Source organism: Xenopus laevis, chromosome 6L (assembly GCF_017654675.1).
Source record: "Xenopus laevis strain J_2021 chromosome 6L, Xenopus_laevis_v10.1, whole genome shotgun sequence".
Classification (NCBI taxonomy): Eukaryota; Metazoa; Chordata; class Amphibia; order Anura; family Pipidae; genus Xenopus; species Xenopus laevis.
The window spans coordinates 142,678,327-142,702,655 of NC_054381.1; the positions used below are offsets into that span (position 1 = coordinate 142,678,327).

Below are 24,329 nucleotides of genomic sequence, written 5' to 3' on the forward strand. Positions count from 1 at the left end.
AAGTAATTTTAACTCTCACCATAAAGGTTTAACATGATCACTTTGGTCATATTGCAGCCATGTTATATGTTCAGTTCCTGTTGTCGGTACATGGATACAACTAATATCTAAAGGGAGTGTCCATTCTGATCTAGGCATATTTTAGTACTGAAGGAAACAAGGTCTACTGAAACACAATGGGGCACATTTACTAAACTCGAGTGAAGGATTAGAAGGAAAAAACCGTAGAATTTCGAAGGTTTTTTTTGGCTACTTCAAACTTCGAATCGAACGTTACGAACTAAAAATCGTTCGACTATTCGACCATTCGATAGTCGAAGTACTGTCTCTAACCCCTCGAAATTCGACCCTTGATGAATTTGCCCCTAAAAGAAGAAAAAAAAGATGGTAGGAACAGTCATATAAGATGGTAGGAACAGTCATATCCAGATCCCAGTATGGGGTTTTTACTATGTCAAAACGTTCTAAATGTCAAGGATTTGGTCTCCCAAAATGACTTTAAGTTCCATGGATTATATTGCTTGACTTCACCACTTCATCACTTTATTCTTGTGGCCAGCAAGCAATTGTTTTTTTAATTCAGGTAATTTTTTTATTGTAAAATCTGGCTACAAAGATAATTTATTGTTTCCTCAAATCCAAAATAAATTGCATTTCTTTAATGATTGTTTTTGAGGACAAATGTCACAATGAATAATATACATGTGGACTTGTTATCCAGGATGCCTGGGACCTGTGCTTTTCTGATAATGGATCTCTTCATAATTAGGATCTTCATACCTTGTCTACTAGAAAATCATGTAAACATTAAATAAACCCAATAGGCTGGTTTTGCCTCCTATAAGGATTAATTGTATCTTAGTTTGGATCAAGTACAAGCTACTGTTTTATTATTACAGAGAAAAAGGAAATCATTTTTAACATTTTGGATTATTGGGATAAAATGGAGTCTATGGGAGACCGCCATTCTGTATTTCGGAGCTTTCTGGATAACTAAACCGATAACTGTAGTGGAAATTTTTTTGAAACAGAAATGAAGTGTTGATAAATTCATTGTGCATTCGCATACTTTCCACATCAATTCTGTGTTCATAGAAGATGACAATTGTTAATATATTTTTTTTAAAAAAATGCTGAATTTTATAATTATTTAAAAAATTGTTGTTTATCTTGGTTTTCAGATGATAACCCCCCTGTTTACCAATACAAATTTGAACTTGCAAATGCTTTGTGTTGTATCAACATTTCTGTATAGTAAATCGAGGCAGTAGTTCAACATGAAAATTTAAACATTGATGTAACAAGTGAAAATAATAATGTAAATATTTTCAGGTTTTTGCATTATTGTAGTGACATGAAGGTGTTTTCATCGCCCAAACTGCGGCCCTGTAAATGTATTGAAAAGCGAAACAGTAGTATAAATAGATGTGAATATTCACAGTTTCAAATATTAAGTACAGGTATGGGACCTGTTATCCAGAATGTTTTGACCTGGTGTATATTTGGATCTTCATACCTTAAGTCTATTAGAAAATTTGTAAACATTAAATAAACCCAATAGGCTGGTTTTGCTTCCAATAAGGATTAATTATATCTTAGTTGGGATCAAGTACAAGGTACTGTTTTATTATTATAGAGAAAAAGGAAATGCATATTAAAAATTTGGATTATTTGGATAAAATGGAGTCTATGGGAGACGGCCTTTCCGTAATTTGGATAAAGGGTTTCTGGATAACGGATCCCATACCTGTACTATGTATCAGGCAAAAAAGGAAGACGGTCCCTTACTCACAGACACATTTTACCTTTAAGATGTTGTCCACTTGGGTAGTGATGCTGACTTGGAAACAGCAGAAAAAACCTTGATGTTTTTAGATTTGTTTTCTTATAATTCAAAGAATACTTTCTTCTAATGGGATACTCTGAGACCATTTACAGTGTGTCTTCTTTTCCTGTTTTTATTGTTTGTTTTTTTTAATTATTTGCTACTGTTCTTCCCTCCTAAAATAATGATTAATGTATGTACATCAGCCGCAAAAGTGGACTTTTAATAGACCAACATTGATGTGATAGATACATACTGAAGATCTTTGTGTTTCATCAAATAAGAAGCCAGAGGTGATGGTCCAGTAAAGTGGTTATAGACGTGGTGGTTATAGTGAAACACAGAAAGAAATTGTCAGCGCTCGGTCTCACTCACGCGGTGACGTTGACCAGCTACCGTAAACACCATTGTCCCAGCACTCAGTCTAACCCACATTCTGGAGTTGTCCAGCTGCCGAAAACGAAAAAAAAAAGCCAAATAATTGTACACAAAGAGAAAGAAAAAAATTTGCCAGTGCTCGGTTTGCCTTTAAAAAATAATTACAAAAAATGAGGTGTTAGTACCACACTTTGGCCAAAATATTTAAGCTCACGTGCCACGTCAAGGCCCCTCTTTGGATGGGGCTAAAAAGCTCTTTGCTTTTTCACTATAGCCCCTGAGTGAAAGGGAAGTGGTCTTATTACTCAGCCACTTGTTTACTGGGAGACTTTATTTAAAATGCTCTACAAACTTAAAATGCTAATAGTGTAGGAAGGAAATTATTCACAGGTGTATGTTTGTTGGCTGGGGTTTAAAAGCTCCCAGATTTCCCACTAGTGCTTCTGAGCTAATTGTAAGTGCACATTGGTCTTACTACTCAGTCACACAGGTTGCTGGGGGACTTGATTTTAAATACACTACAAACTTATAATGCTCACAAACAGTGTAGGACTGTGACGTTGGGCCTTGACGTGGCGCGTGAGCTTACATATTTTGGCCAAAATGTGGTACTAACACTTCATTTTTTGTAATTATTTTTAAAGGCAAACCGAGCGCTGGCAAATTTTTTCTTTCTCGTGGTGGTTAGAGTGTATGTTGAATATTTTGACTTGTAATTTGTGTTATTTTATGGAATATACTTGCTCCTGCATTGGTCAAGTCCCCCCAAATTTCTGTTCCTAGTCCTATTGTGGCCCCTTTGTATGTTCCTTTTCATTCTGTGCCATCTGTCTGCTTACAAACTGTGCACTGTACATTTTTCTGAACCTTTCCTATCGTGCTTGTTGTCTGGTTTCAAGTTCACAAACTCACTTCCATCTCCTTTGTCTCTGTCTGTCATTACACGATGTGATCAAAGAAGATGTGGACTCAACACGGAGACAAAACTCAGGTCTGTTGCTTGCTAATTTGCTTTCCCTTTACTCTTTCTGTGTCTGTATTTCTCCATGTTGTCACTGCTTTCAATATCTGTCACAGCAGGAACGTTCATCAGATTTGTCCTGTGATATTGACATTCTAGGAAGACGTTTCTAGGGTAATGTAATACAAGTTGCAAAGTTTGTACCAGGTCTGCTAACCCATCATCACGTTTAAAAACATACATTGGTTGCTGGGGGTTAGAAGACGTTGTGGAAACTTAAGGTCTTTTATTACATTACTTTTTCAAAGTTTCGATTGGTTGGTTAATGTACTCATCTTCTACAACTTGAAATCTGAAAGAAATCCAGAAATAAGACTGAAGTCATATGTAGTCAGGTCAAGGTGATGTTTGAGGCCAAAGTCGGAGATCAGTAAATTTAGATCTTGGTACAATTTTTATCTAATTTTTGAGTAATTATATTGGTTGATTACTGCCACTGTTCTGGAACACTCTGCTTGGGGAACCTTGGTCTATACATGTGGAGGCCCATTTATTAAAGGTTGGATTTTAGTGGTTTTAGAGGTCTATGAAACCATAACTAATCTCACTTTCTCTAAAACCACAAATGTTATGGCATTTATTAAAATATGCAAATAAAAAAGAACAACAGAAAATAATGCTGAACGATGCGCTAAAGAATACGAATACCTCTAAAATTTCAAGCGATTCGGACAATTTGTAGCAAAAAACAAATCCGAAAACCTCTAAAAGTCTGAATTGATTAAAAACGGTCCAATGGATCAGCGCAGCTCCCATTGACTTTTTATGAGACCTGGATAACTTTCACCTGGTAAAGTTTTGTATTAGTTGTTTTTGTAGTTTTTACACTTAATAAATCTCAAATTTTTTGAGCTCTTAAATAATAGCATAAACCACCAATTTTTAGAGATTTGTGGAAAGAAACGAAATTCGATTGTTAGTAAATGGGCCCCCACCATCTCACTGTTCCTGCAAATGATGAAGAGGGTTGTGTCATATGATCTGGTGTTTGATTACACTGTGATAAAATATACGTTTTAATCAGGAATCTGGATCGTTGTGTATTTCAGAGCAGTAGGACAGCAAGTCTCCTAGTTTAAAGAACTATTTTATCCATTACAAAGTAGCATGAGATCACAGGGACATTTCATGATCTGATGGGCGAATTTGTCCCGTTTCGCTTTGACGAAACTTTGCACCTGGCGAATTTATTCACTCCTCACTACAGATGACTCACACTAATGTTTCTATATATCCCTAATCTCATCAACCAAGACAAAGAGGCCCCTTTATTAAAGGTCAAATTTTAGTGGTATTAGAGCTTTTTGAAACCAAAATTAAATTCTTACAAATGCAATTCAAGTTATTAAAAGGTCCGAATATAAAAGTACGACTGAAAAAAAGTGTGGGAAAAATAAATACGAATTTATATAAAACCTTTAAAAATGTGTTTTTTTAATAATTACTAGAGAACAAAAATCTGAAAACCTCTAAAAGTCTGAAAGGCTAAAAAAAAAAAAAAGAAAGTCCAATAAGATCAGCCCAGCTCCCATTGACTTCTATAGGACCTTGACTGCTTTTACTTGGAGAAGCTTTGTATTACAGTTTTTCATCACTTAGGGGTTTATTTATTAAGGTTTGAGTTGTGTTTCCATGAAAATTTGAGTTTTCGAGTAGATTTTTTTTTGGTAAAACTCATTTTCAGTTTAAAAAAAAGGAATTTTTCGAGATTTATTATAACCCAACCCTGAAAATAGGTAGAATTATTATTATTATCAAGTATCAAATTTGAATCAAATTCAATTTGAATTTTAAAAACTCGATTCGAGTTTTTTCTCAGAAAAAAACTTAAATTTCAGGAAGGCTGCAAACAACTCCAAATTGATTCCGTGGACGTCTCCCATTTTAGGTGGCGAATAGTCAAATTCAAGTTCTAAAAGGGCCAGGAGTATGATAAATCTCGAAATTCGACTTAGAATTTTTTTGACAACTCGAATAGAAATAACTCCCTAGTTGAATTTGACATTAATACAAGTTTTGTAGGTTTTGCAACTCGAACTCGCAGAATTGAGTTTTTTCCATTCAAGTTTTTTCTTAAATAAGAAACAATTCGAGTTGTGAGTTCATTCGAGGTATAAAAAAACAACCCGTAATATTTGAACTTTGATAAGTTCCAGAAACAAGCCCTTGAATTCCTGTCATATTAGTGATGATAAAAAAAAGTAATTGTTCAAAAATGAATATTTTCTGGCGTGCAACTCAGACCGTAAATTGGCTCAATGCATTGGGTACATTGGGGGGGCATATTTATCAAGGGTCAAATTTCGAATCAAGTCGAAGTTTTTTTGGGTCGAATTGGTCCGTTTTTGTTCGAATAGGTCCGTATTCGGCTGAATTCGAATCGTTCAAATCGAAGTAATAGCGCATTCGATCAAAATTTTTCCCCAAAAAAATAGTTTTCATTCGACATTTAATAAATCTGCCCCTATTGCATAACCATAATAAGCCATTAACTAAGGGACAGTTTTATCAAAAGTCAAGTTGTGTTTTCAAATTTTATTTTTTCAAGGGTCGTTTTTGTCAAAAACTCAAATTTTAAGGTTTAAAAAAAACTTGAATTTTTCAAGATTTATTATACTCGAAGCTGAAAATAGCTTGAATCCGAAAATATTTTCAGCTCAAACCGGTCAATGCCATATAGAAGTCAATGGCAGAGGTCCCTTGAACCATTTGAAAATGTTAATAGCCTTCATGATGTTTGAGTTTTCTTCGGTGGGTTTCGCTCAAAAACTCGATCAATTAGAGTGATTAAAGTTTTTTTTCCACTGAAAATTTGAGTTTTCGGGTTGTTCACTGATTTAAGTTTTTTCCATTTGGGTATTTTTTTAAAAATGGAAAATATTCGAGTAGTGATGGGCGAATTTATTCGCCAGGTGCAAATTCACAGCAAATTTCCGTGTTTTGCCCCGGCGAATAAATTCGCGAAACTGGAGTGAAAATTTGCCGCTAAAAAAGTTTGATGCCGGCAACAATTTTCAAAATTGACGCTGGTATCAATCTGAAGCTAGGTGTGTGCCAAATTGTCACTGGCATCAAAATTGTCGCTGGCGTAGATTTTGACGCCCGCAAATTGACACCTGCGTCAAAAATCGACCATCACTACATTCAAGTTGTGAGTCCATTCAAGGTATAAAAAACCTCAGAAACCTCTAAAACTTGACCTGTGATAAATAACCCTCTAAATTCGACTTCGGTTTTTGGCTGCCCTTTAATATAATAATAATGTCTGGGAGGCAGCCACAATAATGTTCTTTTGTGAGGTCAGTGAAGAATATTTGCTACATTTATCTGTAATCTTCACAGCAATGAAAAATAAATGAGCCTGTGTAAATAGAACAACTGCATTAATCTGTTTTATTGCTGCCAAGGGATTATTATCTAATGGACCAAAGTTGTATTTTCTACTTATGTAAAAATGTTAAACCTCAAAGGCAATTTTTTTTTTCTGAGCAGATATTCAATAATAATTTTGTAAGCATGAAGCAGTCTGGAATGGCATTGCATAACCATAATAAACCATTAAAGGGATACTGTCATGGGAAAAAATTTTTTTTTCAAAATGAATCAGTTAATAGTGCTGCTCCAGCAGAATTCTGCACTGAAATCCATTTCTCAAAAGAGCAAACAGATTATTTTATATTCAATTTTGAAATCTGACATGGGGCTAGACATTTTGTCAATTTTCCAGCTGCCCCTGGTCATGTGACTTGTGCTCTGATAAACTTCGATCACTCTTTACTGCTGTAATGCAAGTTGGAGTGATATCACCCCCTCCCTTTACCCCCCCCAGCAGCCAAACAAAAGAACAATGGGAAGGTAACCAGATAGCAGCTCCCTAACACAAGATAACAGCTGCCTGGTAGGTCTAAGAACAACACTCAATAGTAAAAACCCATGTCTCACTGAGACACATTCAGTTACATTGAGAAGGAAAATCAGCAGCCTGCCAGAAAGCATTTCCCTCCTAAAGTGCAGGCACAAGTCACATGACCAGGGGCAGCTGGGAAATTGACAAAATTTCTAGCCCCATGTCAGATTTCAAAATTGAATATAAAAAAATCTGTTTGCTCTTTTGAGAAATGGATTTCAGTGCAGAATTCTGCTGGAGCAGCACTATTGACTGATTCATTTTGAAAAAAAAAAATTCCCCCATGACAGTATCCCTTTAACTATAGAGCTGGAAGTGCTATTCATCCATTACTGCAATGAGATACCACCAGTTTAAAGGGGAAATTCACAAGGAGGGATTCTACAGTATTTTTTGAGTATTTAAAAGAACTGTTTCTATTTTTATTGAGCAAAATTGTCTTTTTTTTGTCCAGTTTTATGATGGATATCAGAGTTGTTAAGCTCCTTGGAATTAGTTCCTCTGGCTTTTTGTTAGGAAATGCAATTTTCCTGACCACAATGTATATTCACATGCCATAGCATGCCAAATTGCTGTTGTTGGATGGCATTGAAACCTGTGAATTGTGCTCATTGTGATATTATTACTTGGGGAAAATATTACAAGAATGCTCATGGGTCTCTTAATCTGGGTGCAACTGGTCCAATTCTCTTGAAGACCCTCCCGGCCTTCATGAATATAGTGCTGCCTACATAAGAAAAAAAAACAAAGTCAGCTTAATGCCAGTTATATTCAATAATATACTGAAATATATGACCTTGATGCCCCAATGAAATAGATTGTAAAAAAGTTGGAAGATATTGTTTGTCCCAGCATATGTTTTTGGGTTTTGTGGCACTTCTAGTAAATTACTTGGTCAATGTCCCAATGTGTCCTTATACCTTCTCAGATCTGGAGTTGACTTTGTTTTATGATTAATCACAATGTATATACTATGGCACTGGTGCTCATTCCATTCATCGTGGAAATAATTGATAATCTTCTTCACCCAAAAATCTCCACTACTCTCATGAATTACCCCCCCCCCAGTGTTTTCTGGGTTATTTAAAAAAGATTTTTAGAAGATTAGAGCTGTTCTATGGCTTAGGCTGCACTTGGAAAAACATTTGTTTGTTCTAGTATTCATCATTAGTGATGGGCGAATTTGTCCCGTTTCGCTTTGCCTTAAAAATTTGCGAATTTCCCACGAAATTTGCGAAACATTTGCGACACGTGAATTTTGACACCCGCATCATCTCTGACAATTTTGACGCCAGCGGTAAAGTCAATGGGTGTCCGAATAATGTTGGCGCACAACGGATTTGACGCAAGCTATTTTTCCGGCCCGTGTCCAAAATTGTTTGACACCAGGGAATTTGCGCAGCAGTTTCCCAAATTTATTCGCCGGCAACGTAATGCACAAACTTTGCCGCGAATTTGTGCCTGGCAAAGTTATATCCCATCACTATTCATCACCTAATAGTCATGTTTATTTTCTTTGTTCTTAATCATGTGCCATCCTTTCCAATCATTTATTTATTCTTCTAGATATCACCAGCTATTGCTTCTACATTACATTCCCCCTTCCCTCTCACCGTCCATAGAAACCCTTCTTTGTCCTGTCTCCCACTCTCCATGCTTATGCCTTTCTTCAATATATACAAAGTCCCAAGTTGGAAGGAAGTTGGCTTCCCACAGTCCCTCTCCCAAAAAAAAAAATATATATAATATATATATATATATATATATATATATATATATATATATATATATACACACACCATAGGAATGAATGAAGCAGCACTCGATTAATGCAAAAAGTGTATTAAAATTCAGTTGGATGTACTGAATTTTAATACACTTTTTGCATCAATTGAGTGCTGCTTCATTCATTCCTATGGTGTATATTACGAGGGGAGCGAGCACCGAGATTTCCACTGACACGCTGAAGAGAGTGCTGGGGCATACCCTACTATTGTGTGTGTATATATATATATATATATATATATATATATATATATATATATATATATATATATATATATATATATATATATAATTTTTTTTTTTATATATACACACGTTATATATATATATTTTTTAAATTTATATATAGTGTATTGTATATCATTTTTTCAGTGGAAACAACATTAAATTGTACATTATACATAAACATTGCCGCAATATTTTAGCACTTGGACAAAAATATCAGTATTCGTTACATTTACGAAAAAGGAGAAAAAGAAGGGAGTAGGTGTAGGAGATAAGCATTTGTCGCCGAAAAATGTGCGAATTTGCCAGCGTCAATTTGCGGGCGACTATTTGATGCGTGACTATTTTGTCCAATTGCATTAAAGTTAGTGGGTAGTGATGGGCGAATTTATTCGCCAGGTGCGAATTTGTGCGTTTCACCGCCAGCAAATAAATTCGCGGCAAAAATTCGCCGGCAGCAAAAAAATTTATTTCCAAAAACGGACACCGGCGTCAAAAACGATACGCCGGCGCCGTTTCGCGAAATTCGCGGCGAAGCCAAACGTTGCAAATTCGCCCATCACTATTAGTGGGCGTAAATTATCACTGGCGAAATGTGGAAATTCACCACAAATTTGCGCCTGCCGAATAAATTTGCCCATCACTAATCTACATCAATAGACACAATGTACTTTACCTAAAGAATTGAGTGCTAATGTTATTTTGACACGAATGGCCTCAGCATCTCCTACTTGCATCCTCGGTTAGGTCTGAATTATGGGGGAACTGCTGCATTTTGGTTAAAAAACAGGTCAGATTGCACTTGCAGTAATAATGAGTTGGTGTAGATTTTGATCAAACATTCTGCTGGACATACTCTTGAGGGCAGATTAATCAAAATTTGAGTTTGTAGGAGAAAAACAGCAGACTTGGATAGAAAACTACAGACAAAATTGTTCAATTTAAAAAAAAATTCTAGAATCCTAGCTTATTTAGGGGAAAAAAACGCAAATGAAATATTCCTGTACATGTTTTTTTGTGAAAAAATGCACATGCAGTGGGAAATACATAGATAGCAGCTTTCCTGCCTCCTCCCAAATAGAGGGAGTTTTTGTCTGACAATGGGGTGTCAAGATCTCATTCCCAGGCTTCCATGTATTCCAAGTATTTGGTCGATGTGCTCCCTAAAATTTATATTTAACCCTTTGTAGCCATCTCATCAACTTCAGACTCTTAATTCAACATTTTCAGCTTCTCATTTGCTCCCCAGTCTCCCTCTCAGATATTCACATCTCTGCTCCATCTGGCGCTGCTCTCTGCTTCTTTACTTGCCTTCTGAACATAACTCTGCTTTAGGAAATAGATTTGTGGGAAGATGAGGAGCAGTGGAGAAATTATATGTTCCCTGACATTATCCTCTAATTAAGATAATGCTAACGAAGTCCTTTGTATGCCTATGAAACTGCGGTGGTTAATAGACAATATTGTCCTTTGCCATCTGTATTTTCCATGTTCATATTTCCCTAATGCGCTTGTATATCATGTGCATGAACTCTGCTTTACCTTTGTGTTGCCCGACTCATATGTTTGTACCCGAAATATCATTTTTCTTTTGTATACATTTGTGCATGAATTCATCTTTTTCTCATCATTCATCATCTTCATTTCATTTGTAGAGGAAAAGGCTGCAGAACCAGAAAATGGGAACCCAGGTAGGGGACGTGTTTAGATGGGAGAAGGCAAATGGTTTTGTTCATTTCTCTTACGTTGTATTTTCTTCGGTAGCAAAAAATAATAAATGAGTACAGGAATGGGATCCCTTATTTGTAAACCCACTATCCAGATAGCTCAGAATTACCTAAATTTGCCCAACTATTATTAACTATTATCAGCGCCCCCCTGACCCTTATTTGTTAATTTGTTACTTGTTAATTTTATTTGTTTAATAAAATGAAACCTTAACACTTGCAATATAGTAGTTCAGGAATATCCTAGACAGCTAAGAGCATCTACCCCCAAGGCACCTAAGGACTGCTTTGGACCCCCTAGGGCAGTGATCCCCAACCATAAGCAACATGTTGCTCTCCAACCCCTTGGATGTTGCTCCCAGTGGCCTCAAGCAGGTCATTATTTTTGAATTACAGGCTTGGAATTTGGTTTTGGTTGCATAAAAACCAGGTGCATTAGCAAGCAGAGTCTCAATGTAGGTTGACAATCCACGTAGGGGCTACCAAATTACTGCACTTATTTGGCACCCCAAGAACATTTTTCATGCTAGTGTTGCTCCCCGACTCCTTTTACTTCTGAATGTTGCTCACAGCTTCAAAAGGTTGGGGATTCCTGCCCTAGGGTCAAGCTATATCATTGAGCTGCATCTTCATTGGAACACTTCCTTTATTTACGCAATTAAGGACACCCTTTGGCATTGTTTATGGTTTGTTTAGCATATTTGCTATATGTCAAATTTATATAATATTTTTTAGTCTTTGTTGAATTTTTCTTTGACTTTTCCCAAGAGATACGTTGTCATAAGGAGATAAGCAGTGTTAAGACTATATAAAAGACATTAGTAGCATACACATTGCACGCTTCTCTGTAGGCTGATGAAAACACATAAATTGCACAGAAAAACACATTGAATCTCACCTACATTTTAATTTTGAAACACATGCCAGTGTGAACATCCCTTAGACTAGAGGTTCTTTTTTTTATATGATATATCTTATTGTTTAGATCCTATTAAATCAGTCCCCAAAAACTATCCCTGAATGCAGGGTATCATGAGCTCTGGAGCTATTTATTTCTGCCTCTTGCTTCTTCTTTGTCTGGTGCCACCCTACTGGCTGGCCAGGGATGCTACAACACTGATTTTGTTCCTAGCGTATCACAATTCAGTTGAGTTGGTTTGTGTGCTTTCTACAGTTGTATATGTTAAAGCTACATGTAAGCCAGCCTTACAGCAACAATGCAAACACGGAAAAAAACATTGCAAGACATTCCAAAAACTCATTCATGATATTAAAATTTCTAGTTTCATTGTACTCAAAAGGTGAAAGGAATTGCATTGTTGCCTTGAAAATGGCTGCCCCCAAAACTGCTGCATGCCTCTGCCCACTTCCATATTTGCTTTTCCTATTTTGCTGGTTCTGTCCAACTAAGGGTTCACATAAAGTTTCAAACAGCAATGCCCAAGCTGTGGGGCACTAATGGTGCTGACAAACTACGATGGGCAGCAGCTGTAAGGAAATTATTGGATTGTATTGGGATAGCAGCTGCAAAGCGACACTTTGAAGGTCACTGTTTAGGTGCTGTATTGTAAGCATTGTATACTGCTTCCATATGTGTTGTGGCTTGTTCATTATGTATATTCTGCTTGTTTTTAATGCTGATAGATCACGAGATGTAATATTTGTTACCATCAGATGGTATCAGAAGGTCCTCTTGGAGAGAATAGAAAAGAGTTGTTCAGTTTTTTAAGTATAGACATCAGGGAGGTCCAACTTGATGCTCTTCAGTTGTTGTTGACCTGCAACTGCCAGCATCCCAATGACCGTCAGAGGCAGGTCAGCTAAAGGCTATATTGGAATACTGGATACCATAGGTCAACAGCAAGTGGATGGTTGAAGGTCTGACACCCTGGTTTATGTATTATTTCTCCCCTACACACGCTCAAACGTCCTGCATTGTGATAGATCCAAGTAGAATTTGAAGCCACCCTGCCTTTTTGTAAAGCAATGTATAAATTTAGCTTGATTCTTATGATTTGCTCAAACAGGTGCTATGGACGTAGAAGAAAGGACGCGACAGCTGAAAATGAAGATCAACAAATACAAGCAGGTGGCGGGATCAGATTCTAGGCTAGAGAAAGATTGTCATTCAAAGGTAGGTAAAGCCAAGTGTGATTCTTGTACCTGTGACAAGATATTTCCACCGTTTGATAAATATGTCCCTAGAAGGCCTATATTAGAGATATAGGGTGTAGTCCTGTCTTGTGCAAAGGGCTTTCTGATATATATAAAAAATTTGCAAGGGCAGAACATTCATAAATGAGTGCAAGTAGATGCAAAGTCTATATGTGTGGTATTTCTATGTGCATTTTTGCACCTAGTACTGTGCCCGTCCTGTACTAAATAAGCCCTAGAAGTCCAGCTCTGCCCTGACTACTATTGTAATGGTGGTGCTACACATTGAAGCAACTTGGTTCTTTATTCATATGCATGGCCTCTATGTACAAACTCTTCTTGGATGCAAGTTTATGTGGTGTGTCTTAGGCAGATGATCACTTAGCATGTCTTCATCCCTCAAATGTTGAGCCTTACTTAAATGTATTTACACTGAATGTCATATACCATAGGCATCCAAACTATACCTCCATCAGGGTTCTTTTTTTTAGAATACCAATCTTCTCTGGGCTCCATTGTTTAGTGCTATCTATGGTGTCTGTACATGTATGTGTATGATTAATATATTAGAACATATCCCAGCATGAATAAATTTGACCACAGATATTTGAATTTTTACCAGTTACAGCTGTACAAATTAATATATACATTTCTCGCAATAGTTACTAATTCCTACATACCTCAAATGATTATAAACAACCGCTAACTCAAGTAGTAGATGTTTATCCAGTTCCTTAGTTTTTATAACCAAAACTCAAGTGTTATCCAGTTTCTATCTTGTACTATTTACTACTGCATCATTGCTTACACCTAAATCATTAGTATATGGATATAAAACAAAATTGGTCTTAATACAAATCTTTTTGGTACACTATTTGCATCATTCATAACTACTCCTTGTACAATGGTCCCAAGAACATGCAGAACTTTCAAGCCCAACTGACCTTCATTTTAACTTTAATGGTTTATATAACACTGTATCAAGAGCCACTGCATAATCCAAGCAGCCCAATTCTGCTGTTACTTGCCAAGTTCCTATTCACATTTTATCTCTCCATCATGAAACATCCTGACCGATTCTTTAAATAAAACTCAGAAGTATGGTCTTGCAACAAACATTCTATATACAGGTATAGGATCTGTTATCCTGAAAGCTACAGGAAGGTCATCGCCCATATTCAATTTAACCAAATAATTCTTTGTAATAATAAAACAGTACCTTGTACTTGATCCCAACTAAGATATAATTCATCCTTATTGGAGGCAAATCAAGCATATTGGGTTTCTTTAAAGGGGAACTATCGTGAAAATGAAAATTTAATATTAGCTTCCTCACTGAAATAAGACATTTTCTAAATACAATCAATTTAAAATTCTGTGCTGTTTCTGAAATAATCAAGTTTATCTTTCCTCTCTCATTCTGTCTTCATGCAGGAGTTTGGTGTCAGATGAATGATCCAATATATCTTATAGGGGGGCTCCTTTTGCCTAGAAGATGTATTAGAGCTCACTCTATTAAAATCACCAGACATCCTGTCTCTCTACATGCAGGATTTGTGCAAAAGGCAGTTATTTTGTTAGATTTTGTTTGTACTGGAATCAGAGTGAGCTCTAATACATCTGCTAGGAAAGGGAGCCCTCCATATGAGATATATTGGATCATTCATCTGACACCCAACTGCTGCATGAAGACAGAATGAAGAGAAACAGATGCTGAGAGAGGAATAGTGAATATAAACTTGATTTTTTTCAAAAACAATTCAGAATTTTTAATTGATTGTATTTAGAAAGTTTCTTATTTCAATATGAGGAAGCTTACATTACATTTTCATTTTCGCGATAGTTCCCCTTATATTTTAGCAGACACAGATGCCTATTTATTAAATGTCGCATCTTTGTGGTTTTAAAGTTTTTTGAAACCACGACTAAACTCCCTTTCTCTAAAACCACGAATGTCATGACATTTATTAAAATATCCGAAATGGAAAAGTTGAGAAAACTGTGACTGTAAAGTTGCACAAAAGCCAGCATCAAAAATACCCGAAAAAAACATAAAACCATGAATCAAAGAAAGATCTTCCAGTTGTAAGTTGTTTCGCAGGTTTTAGATAAAGTATTTTCATATTCAGAATTGTCACAGTTTTGTCGCATAATAAATCCAGAAAAAGACACACCTTTTTTTTCTACAACTATTCCGGATTTTTGGTGTCAAAAAGTGCAACTCCAAAAAGTTGTGGCTTAATAAATTGGCCCCTTAAGGTATGAATATTCAAATTATAGAAAGACACATTATCCAGATCCCAAGTATTCTATATAACAGGTCCCATAGCTTAATATAGTTGACCCTTCATTTCATGCATAATTTACATAGGTAAGATGACTTATAAACCTTGGAGAAACCTAAGTTGCTCTTTGTAATGGACATGTTTCTGATTGATTTTATATACAAGAAACAATTAAAGGATCGAAGGATAAGAGGAGCAGGGTGAGCTAAAAATCTAAAATAAAGGATTGAACAAGGAGGGAATGGGGTGCTATAGAGCAATATTTCTTAATCTTATTCTCAGGGGGCCCAAATGAAGCCTTATAATTAAGACTTGTTTCAAGTACCTTGTGTCAATGACTATTTTCTGTTGTAGGAGAAACAAGTAACTTGTGTTCAGGGTTATCAGAAGAGGATATGATCTGCCTCTAAGCAGGATGTGTTTTTGAACTCTTGGTTTTCGAGGAATAATTGTGTGTTTTGTTTGCAGTATCGGACAGGGCGGGATCCGCAGAGGGGTTCAGACAATATGTCCAACAAATCATCAGACAGTGATGTTAGTGATGTGTCCGCTGTATCTCGGACCAGCAGCGCCTCTCGTTTTAGTAGTACGAGTTATATGTCTGTGCAGTCGGAAAGGCCTCGAGGGAACATGAAAATAGGGTGAGTAGCAGAATAAAGGACACTTGCTTCGTAAACTTACTGTGTAGACATGGTAGCAGCCATTGAAGTTAAACAGAGTTTCATAGCAGATAACAGATTGAGCTCTGTAGAACTCGATGGTTTAGTATTTGACCTGGGAGATAAACAGGGGTCAAATTCCATTAATGGTTCTTTATAGAATTGTAGAATGAAAACCTTTTTTGCAATGAGACATTTCTACCTTATAACAATTATTATTGATGCTTTAAGTTGCCTTAAAATGTATTCATTGCTTTGAAAGTTATGGATTTTTTTGTAACCAGAGATTAGAATAATACTGTGTCTGTGGAGTAGAACTCCAATTATTTATGGAACCAGTAAATTGAACCAGAGCTTTACCAAATGCACTTTCCCAAAATAATTCCTTATGTTTAAGCAGGACAATGTTACCCTTATTTGATATATTCAAAAGTTCTTTTTACAGCTTTTCATCCCTTCTCAGTTGTGAGACATATAAAGGTAACATTTTAGTGGTTTTAGGGCTTTTTGATTCTATGACACAACTTTATTCCCGTAAAAGTACAGATGCCATAGAATTTATTAAAAGTTCAGATTCTAAAAAGTATGAACGGGAAAAAATGCTGAACCATGCCCTAAAAAATATAAAAACTTCTATAACCTGTATAAAATTCAAGCTTGTCTGACAATTACTAGCAAATATAAAAATCTGAAAAACTTTAAATCGATTAAAAATGTTCCAATAGGATCAGCACAGCTTCCATTGAGTTCTATGGGACTTCAAGAGCTTTTACTTGGCACAGTTTTGTATTAGATGAGTTTTGGAGAAACAAAAAATTTATTTTTAGAGAAAAAATACGATTTGTGAAAAAAAATAGAGATCCAAATTTTAGTAAATTTACCCCTCATTGTGCAAATATTTGAGTTTCTAGGTCTTTTAGTTTCTCTTTAAGGGTCCAATATTAGTTGAATGGGAGCATTATAATCAAATCATTATAATAAATAATATATTTGCTGCCATACATAATATATTATACTGAACCTTGCTCAAATCATCTGAAATTTCTACTAGTTGGGGTTGAGATGTAAATGTTTTATGCCTAATCATTATAAAACCCCTGTGATGTTGGTATGCCATAGAACTATCAACAGCACAGTAAGAGAGAAGGATTTATTTATGCAAAGGGGGTTCAACTAGGGTTTTTTTCATTAACGGGGCAGTATGCCCCTATACTCACTTTTTTTCAACATGAACAAAATAAATACAACCTATGTTGATGATTCTCAACAAAATTCATATGTCTTATATTAACAAATCTTTGTTATGTTTTTACACTTACTACATCTGTCTCACCATTTCTGTAGTCTGAAACTCATGTTGATTAAGGTGGCACACTTTGGGGTTTTAAACGTTGTTTAATGTCACAGTTGTTCATATTTTTACACATAGTGGGACAATTAAATAATTTGCCATATCTTTGTGGGCCAGATGATGTTAAAGGTACAAGTCCAATACCCTTTAGACTCACAGTGTCGTGCAACCCGTCCCTCATCATGTTCCATTGTGATGTTACTGTATTCTGGGACTTCAAGTAACTTCCCATCACAATGAAACAAGGTGAGGGACAGTTTGAATGACACTGTGAGCCTAAGGGGGGGCTTGGGAATTTGTGGAATCAGGTAGGTCTGTGTAAGGAACAAAAAACATTCATATTCATTTTTGGCAGTGATAGTATTTGTATTTATTTCTGGAAGTTTAGAGCAGTCATTGTCTCACTATCTTGCCCCAAGTTCTGCTACAGGGTAAAATTCCAGTATATTGTGTTTGCAAACCTATTATACAGTAAGAAACCAAAGGACATGAACTGGCAGTCAAGTCAGTGTGATGTGGCATCATGGGGGACCTGGCCTAGAGTCCTGCATAAGTCCAGTCTGGCAGACCTGTGTCCAACCTGGACCTGCTGACCTGCAACCCGATCTGCACACGCCAGCCAGTATCCTCCCCTACCTAGACCAGGCCACTTACCACCCGACCCGGGATCCAAGAAACAGGAAGTGATGTCACTGTGCACTAGAACCTATTAAGTTCAGAATGGTGGGTTGTGGGTGGGATCAGTCCTGCAACATAGCTGGGTACCTAGATGGGTTACATGTGGTGCGGAATACATGCACAATTAGGTAATCAGAACTTTCTTCCCAACACCCAATTCTGCGGGTACCTAATCCAATGCAGGACTCTAGCCTGGGTAGTCAAATGGGGCTATTAATGGCAAAATCAACTATAAGGGCAACTAGGGAATATACTCACAGCCATGGATCAACCGCGATTATAATAAAAACGTTCCATGTTTATTTTCTTCCATTAAAAGACCATTACATCATGGCAAGGATACAATGTTCAGATTAACAAATGGGCAACTATAAGGGCAACGAGCTGGGTTTTCCATGCATGTTTGTTCCACTGCTCATCTTTTATTTTTCTACACATATAATTCCTCTGCATGTAACTAATTACTTTTATTTTCTTTCTGTTTGCATGCTTTCCTGTGTCATTGGCATGTCTTTGATAACAGTAGAAGGGCAAGGGCAGTAGAGGAGAAAATAGAGAGGACCGAGGGAGGGCAGCATCACAAAGAAATGGTTTTTCTGGAGGAAGAGGAGGATGTTAGGCAGGAAGTAGACAGTGAAAAGGAAACAGAAGTGCAGCATATAAATGACAACTGTATGAAGGGGCCAAGCAAAGAAAGTGTTGAGGAAGAGACTCGGCAGAATGAGAGAGATGAGGAAAGCCAAGATGCCGAGGAAGCCCACAATGAGGATCTGCCAAGGCGGTCCTCAGAAAATGACATAAGGTAAAGAATTAGTGTTCCCTCAGTCCTTGGTAGATGTCTTTGATGTTTGTACCTTGATCCTTAGCCCTGATCTTAATCCTATCCCTTTACCCCTTCATAGTTTTCATAGTCCCCTATACCAAATGTGCAAACGTTCTAGTGCCCTCCACACGTTTGGTCCCTAAAGCATCGGCAGTACTTGTCTGAACAATTGTTATGCCCTTGTCTGTAGTAACATTTTATTCCAAAAATACATAGAATTAGACAGTCCTATAAGATAAGTCTGCCTTCCTATGCACACAGTAGGAGTATCTGGGCTCCTGCTATATCTGTCATAGTAGCACATTTTGTGCTAATTATAAACATAAGAAATTAATTTCTGGTGACTAGTATTTCCAGGAACTGAAATCATTAGCATAAATCAGCATTTGTACTCAGTATTAGATGAGAACTTAGTAGAGCTAATTATCAGAATTTAATTCAGCTGAGAAAAGCAAGTTTTAGGTGTGAGAAAGGCAAGTGGTAACCCTCACCGTGCATTTGTTATCTGATATACAGTACACTGCCCTCTTCTTTAGGTTTCATGGGACAAAGTATTCTGTAACCACTGCAGATCAATGGAAGAAATGTGATGCCAGGTGGAGTGTTTTCTCCAGTTTAGAAACCCATACCAACAGGCCATTAGTTAACATGTACCGGTATGTTGTTTGAAAGCAGAAAGAATGGGTTTCTACCCCTGGAGCAAAGTTTGCGCCTGTTATTACATCACAACTACAACCCCATCCCTAGATCTTTCCCAATGGACATTTTTATCAAAAGCTGTGGTTTTAAAGTTGAAAAAAGAATAAAGTTGACTTGTTTTTTGATGTAATACACAGTTTTGGGTACAGTAAGCACACCCGCTCATTAACAATCAGTAGATAAAGATCTCCGCTGCTGTTTGACTGCTCGCCACTGCATCTAGGATAAAAGTGTTTCTGTTGAACTGCATTTGGCCCAAGTCTATCTCAATATACAGGGCAATATGATTACTGGCCTGATGTATTTGCCAGCATGAATTTCAGATGAAAACTGAGATGTTTGGACCTTCACACCCTCAGATGTCTTCTAGTTTGCTTGAGATTTGCCCAAACCTGATGACTCTGTCTACTTCCGGGGGATAGCAAGCAGCTTTGTGGTGCTGTATCAAGTATCATCATCAACTATCACCATGCACCAAAGGTCTCATGAGGATAAACCCCCATGGGGTGTAGGGGCCCCTGGTTTAGCAGCCCCAGTGGGCCTCGCACACCCCAGTCTGATCCCCATTTAGCAATGAAGACCTGTGCCTCTCTTTATGCCCCAGTAGCTCCCCATCTTATTTTCTAATTATTTTAATTCATTACCATCCTTATAGCATCAGCTTATATGACAGATCACTTTCAATGTCTTGATGGTCTCTAATAGCTGCTAAGCTTTGTTTCTTAACAGCAACCCACACACTGAGCATGTGCAGTGCCACTGACACTCAGAGGAGATTTGCCTAACAAAATCAGAAAATGGGAGATGCTGTGGGCAATTTTGAAGGCATGGATGATTACCATTAGAGGGCTGCTGAACCTTTTGGGTGTGAAAGAAAATAAAAAGCTTTAGATTTTTTCAAGCAGTTAAAACCAATGGCAAAAAAGACAGCTAATCCCACCTTAATTTATATAATATAATGGATTCGTATTAACACAGAAAAGTTTATATGGTCTAAGTGAAGACTTCAGGGTTGAAGTCAGAATGATTTACAAGTGATGGTGCTTGTTGTTGATACAAACTGATGGATGCACACTGGTGCTGTTCCCCGAAGCATGGTCTCCATGGAAACGGGCCTCCTTACCTCATAAATGTCCTAAAACTGCTGCTGCTGATCCAATTGTCTTGCAGATCAAGGAGTAGTGTGTGTGTGTGTGTGAGTGTATATATACTGTGTATATATATGTATGTACTGAAGGAGATGTTGCTGGCAGGATCTGTGATTTCCTTCAGAAGACATTTGATCATATTGGTACCACAAAAGGGGCCATGGAGTTACAGATATCCGCTACTTGCAGGTATCTAATATAGGAAGCTAATTATCCAGAGTTGGGAATGGTGTAGTAACTGGAAGGGTCACGGTCCTGGACTCTCTTCTCCCTTTTTTCCTTGATTGAGATTGGAATGTTATAGAAAAGGCTGAACATTTTTCAGCTTCAATAAATATGTAACGTCCATACTGTATATCAGAGGATATGTCTCTCTGGGTTGCTCGAGGCATATTTACCATCCAGAAACTCCAAAAATGTATATTATATATTATTATACAAATAAATATCTTATCAATATACAGTACTTAGCATAAAGTAAGTTATTTAGAAAAGCTATCACTATTACAATAGAAACGGTAGGACCTTCCTAGTTCCAGTTTAGAATAAATGATGCAAAATGTCCTTTCTGGGATATCGTCACACTGGAATACATCCCTAAGCCTTGGAACAGATCTCCAGAGTTTAAACAGAAGAACAAGCATGTTCTGTCTGATCACTATTTTCATATATTATAATTTTTAGATTTTGCCCATGCTTAACTCATACCAAAGTTAGATATATGTAAGTGTTTCATTACAGTCAACCAGCAATATTGTTCCAAGACTATCCAAAAACAGCCCGTAGACCATGCACACCCTATATTCACCCCATTGGGTTCAGCCTACAACAGGTGTTACTGAAGGCTTTGAGTCCTGCAAGGTGTTTGTATTTACTTGGTGTAAGAATGAAAGTATATTGAAATCTGGGTGCTTGTTTATATTTAGTTGTTGCAAGAATGAAAGTATATCAGGAGTATAGTGCCGGCAGAGAACCCTGTACTTAAAGCCTGCCTCGATCAGGTGGTAAGTAAAGGACTGCATTATGCGTTGCATGCCCCTGTCCTCCTGGCTTATACTGTATATCTTAAATGAGGTGCCACCTTCAGCCCTGCCAGGTGATGCCCATATGCTGCTCATGTCTTCAGGGCCACAATCAGGGTGGTACTATAGTTGAGTAAGCGACTGGTTCCAATTAAGGCCTTTTCGTGCCCCTAGCTCTGCCTTCGTCCATGAAAGGCTTTTGTAATGACAAAACGAAAATTGAGCCAGGCACTTGCAGGTTACTGCAAAAAAATTTGTTTTATTCTCACGACATGTTTCAGGCAAGGCCCTTTATCAAGTGATACCCACAATGCACCCAAAACTACAAAAGAAGGGATAAGCCACATCCTTTTGTGTGACTAAGGGGGAAGGGCTACTGCTATAGGGAGTATTTAGTCTAGCCCACCCTAATAGGGGTGTAGTAGTGGTTATTGGTTGGTGACTAAGGTACAATAATAATTCAACCACATTTTGTTTACTCAAAATAACAACATTGAAGCAGAAGGGAATAAAGTCCATATTTTAGTGTCCATAAATTAGAGTCCATTGTGCATTCTCAAAGTCTTTGTATTTACATCTCCCAGGTATTGCGGACTTGGCCTACCAAAAGGGTCAATTGCTTTACTAATTCCATCTTATAGCACAACAAAATTGCATCAGATACTCAAACATTTGTTAAATCAATCAATATTCTGCCTGAAAATCTATCAATACTTCTATATTTTACCGCACTGTCGGTTATCATAAATCTTTATAAAGGGCAACCGAATATATAGTTAGGGTACTATAGTTAGGGACCCCATGGGAGTGGGAGTCCTGAGATGAAAAAGCATGATTCACTGTCACAGTGGGTGGTGATTGAGTATTTGTGGAGTAATTGTGGCGTGGCTGAGGCAAATCTAAGGTGTACCATTAGTCCCAGGGTTATTTTTTATTCTTTGGGTCCCCATTTTGCTTTTTGTCAGTGGCCACCACTATGGGGGCCCAGGTAATCAGTGAGCTGATAATTGGGACCCCTGGGGGGAGGGCCATGTTGACTTAGTAGAATGGAGCCCCATGATTACTGATGATTGTGGCTCTGTCTGTTCCACTACCAAGTGTAAGCAGCCTCTCATATAGAGAAAGGCACATATCTGTGTTCTAGAAGCACAAGTAGTTACATTTGAGGTGCAACATTAGGGCCATAAGTTGCAGCCTTGGCAAAGAATATGCACTTTTCAGACCCTTGGTAAACGAGCCTCATGGTCTGATTTGGATATACAGTTCAGTCACAGTGACAGTTCTCTATCTATCTGTCTGTCTGTCTGTAGCAGAATTGATGTTGATATACTGTATATATGGAGTCTTACCAACCATTATAGAATGCACTTCTGCTGGACAGACTGACTGTGACTGTGTATCCAAGATGATTCCTAAGAATTGTATTCAAAACTATTAAAGTCAAGAACATTATGTTGTTATTTAAAGAATATGCATTGTCATTAGAAACATAACTGTAAGAATAAACCAAGCTACGTGTATATGAGTGCAATGTGAGGATTCAGTATGTAACAGAGCATCGTGCATCGTCCTGTGTGCCAAATAAAGATTCAGGTGGGTGCTTGGTGTTCCTATCTGTAGCACAGGCCTATCACCCTGCAGTTTATATTGATTTTCCCATTGAAACACTGCTTCAGTGAGGCTGATAGAGTTGGTTCGCCTTGTTAGACGAGGGCTCGTTTTCCATCCAATGCACGGAACAAGAGTTTCTTCTTAGAAGCCGATAAATAAAGATTGGATCACATTCCCAGGGAAACCATTGGACTTGCTATTGACATATTATGATGTTCCTAGGACTGCTGTGTACAGTCTTGGGTTTTCCTCTGTATAGACACTCATATATGAGTACCTAGGTTATGGGTCACAAATAAACACATACAAGTTGCAGGAATAAAATAAATTTGCACATATATATATATCCTTGAGAAAGGTACTAATGACCGAAACATTGGACTCTCATATGATGTATTAAAAAGAATGCTCTTCACCAGGGGTTTTCCAGATAAGAAGTCTTTCCGGAATTCGGAATGTCATATCTTATGTCTGTACTAGGGATGCACCGAATCCAGGATTCAGTTCGGGATTCGGCCAAGATTCGGCCTTTTTCAGCAGGATTCGGATTCGGTCGAATCCTTCTGCCCGGCCGAACCGAATCCGAATCCTAATTTGCATATGCAAATTAGGGATGGGGAGGGAAATCACGTGATTTTTCGTCACAAAACAAGGAAGTACATTTTTTTCCCCCTTCCCACACCTAATTTGCATATGCAAATTAGGGTTCGGATTCGGTTCGGTATTCGGCCGAATCTTTCACAAAGGATTCGGGGGTTCGGCCGAATCCAAAATAGTGGATTCGGTGCATCCCTAGTCTGTACAGAATAATTTAAACATTAAATGAACCCAATAGAAATGTTTTTCCACCAATAAGGATTCCTTATATATTATTTGGGATAAAGTTCCTGTTTGGGATCCATTATTCAGAAACCTGTAGAAGGTTCAGAATTAGGGAAAGTCCATCTTTCATGGACTCCATTTTATCCAAATAACCCATTTTTTTTTTTTAAATAATTTCCCTTTTCTCTGTATTATATAAAATCAGGGTA

The 24,329-nt window shown here is 37.3% G+C and overlaps 1 protein-coding gene across 20 annotated transcripts in view; it reads left to right on the forward strand.

Moving 5' to 3' along the window:
• LOC108719375 (regulating synaptic membrane exocytosis protein 2) overlaps positions 1-24,329 on the forward strand; it is a 360,080-nt gene that overhangs the window by 288,809 nt on the left and 46,942 nt on the right. For 9 of the 20 annotated variants that reach the window (XM_041566588.1, XM_041566589.1, XM_041566590.1 and 6 more), the window contains 5 exons: positions 3,165-3,194; positions 10,797-10,832; positions 12,896-13,002; positions 15,776-15,948; positions 18,519-18,797. In XM_041566588.1, the coding sequence (XP_041422522.1) occupies positions 3,165-3,194; positions 10,797-10,832; positions 12,896-13,002; positions 15,776-15,948; positions 18,519-18,797 (625 nt within the window). Of the gene's footprint in view, positions 1-3,161; positions 3,195-10,796; positions 10,833-12,895; positions 13,003-15,775; positions 15,949-18,518; positions 18,798-24,329 lie in introns of all 20 variants that reach the window. The other 11 variants (XM_041566593.1, XM_041566604.1, XM_018268202.2 and 8 more) reach the window with 3 other exon arrangements.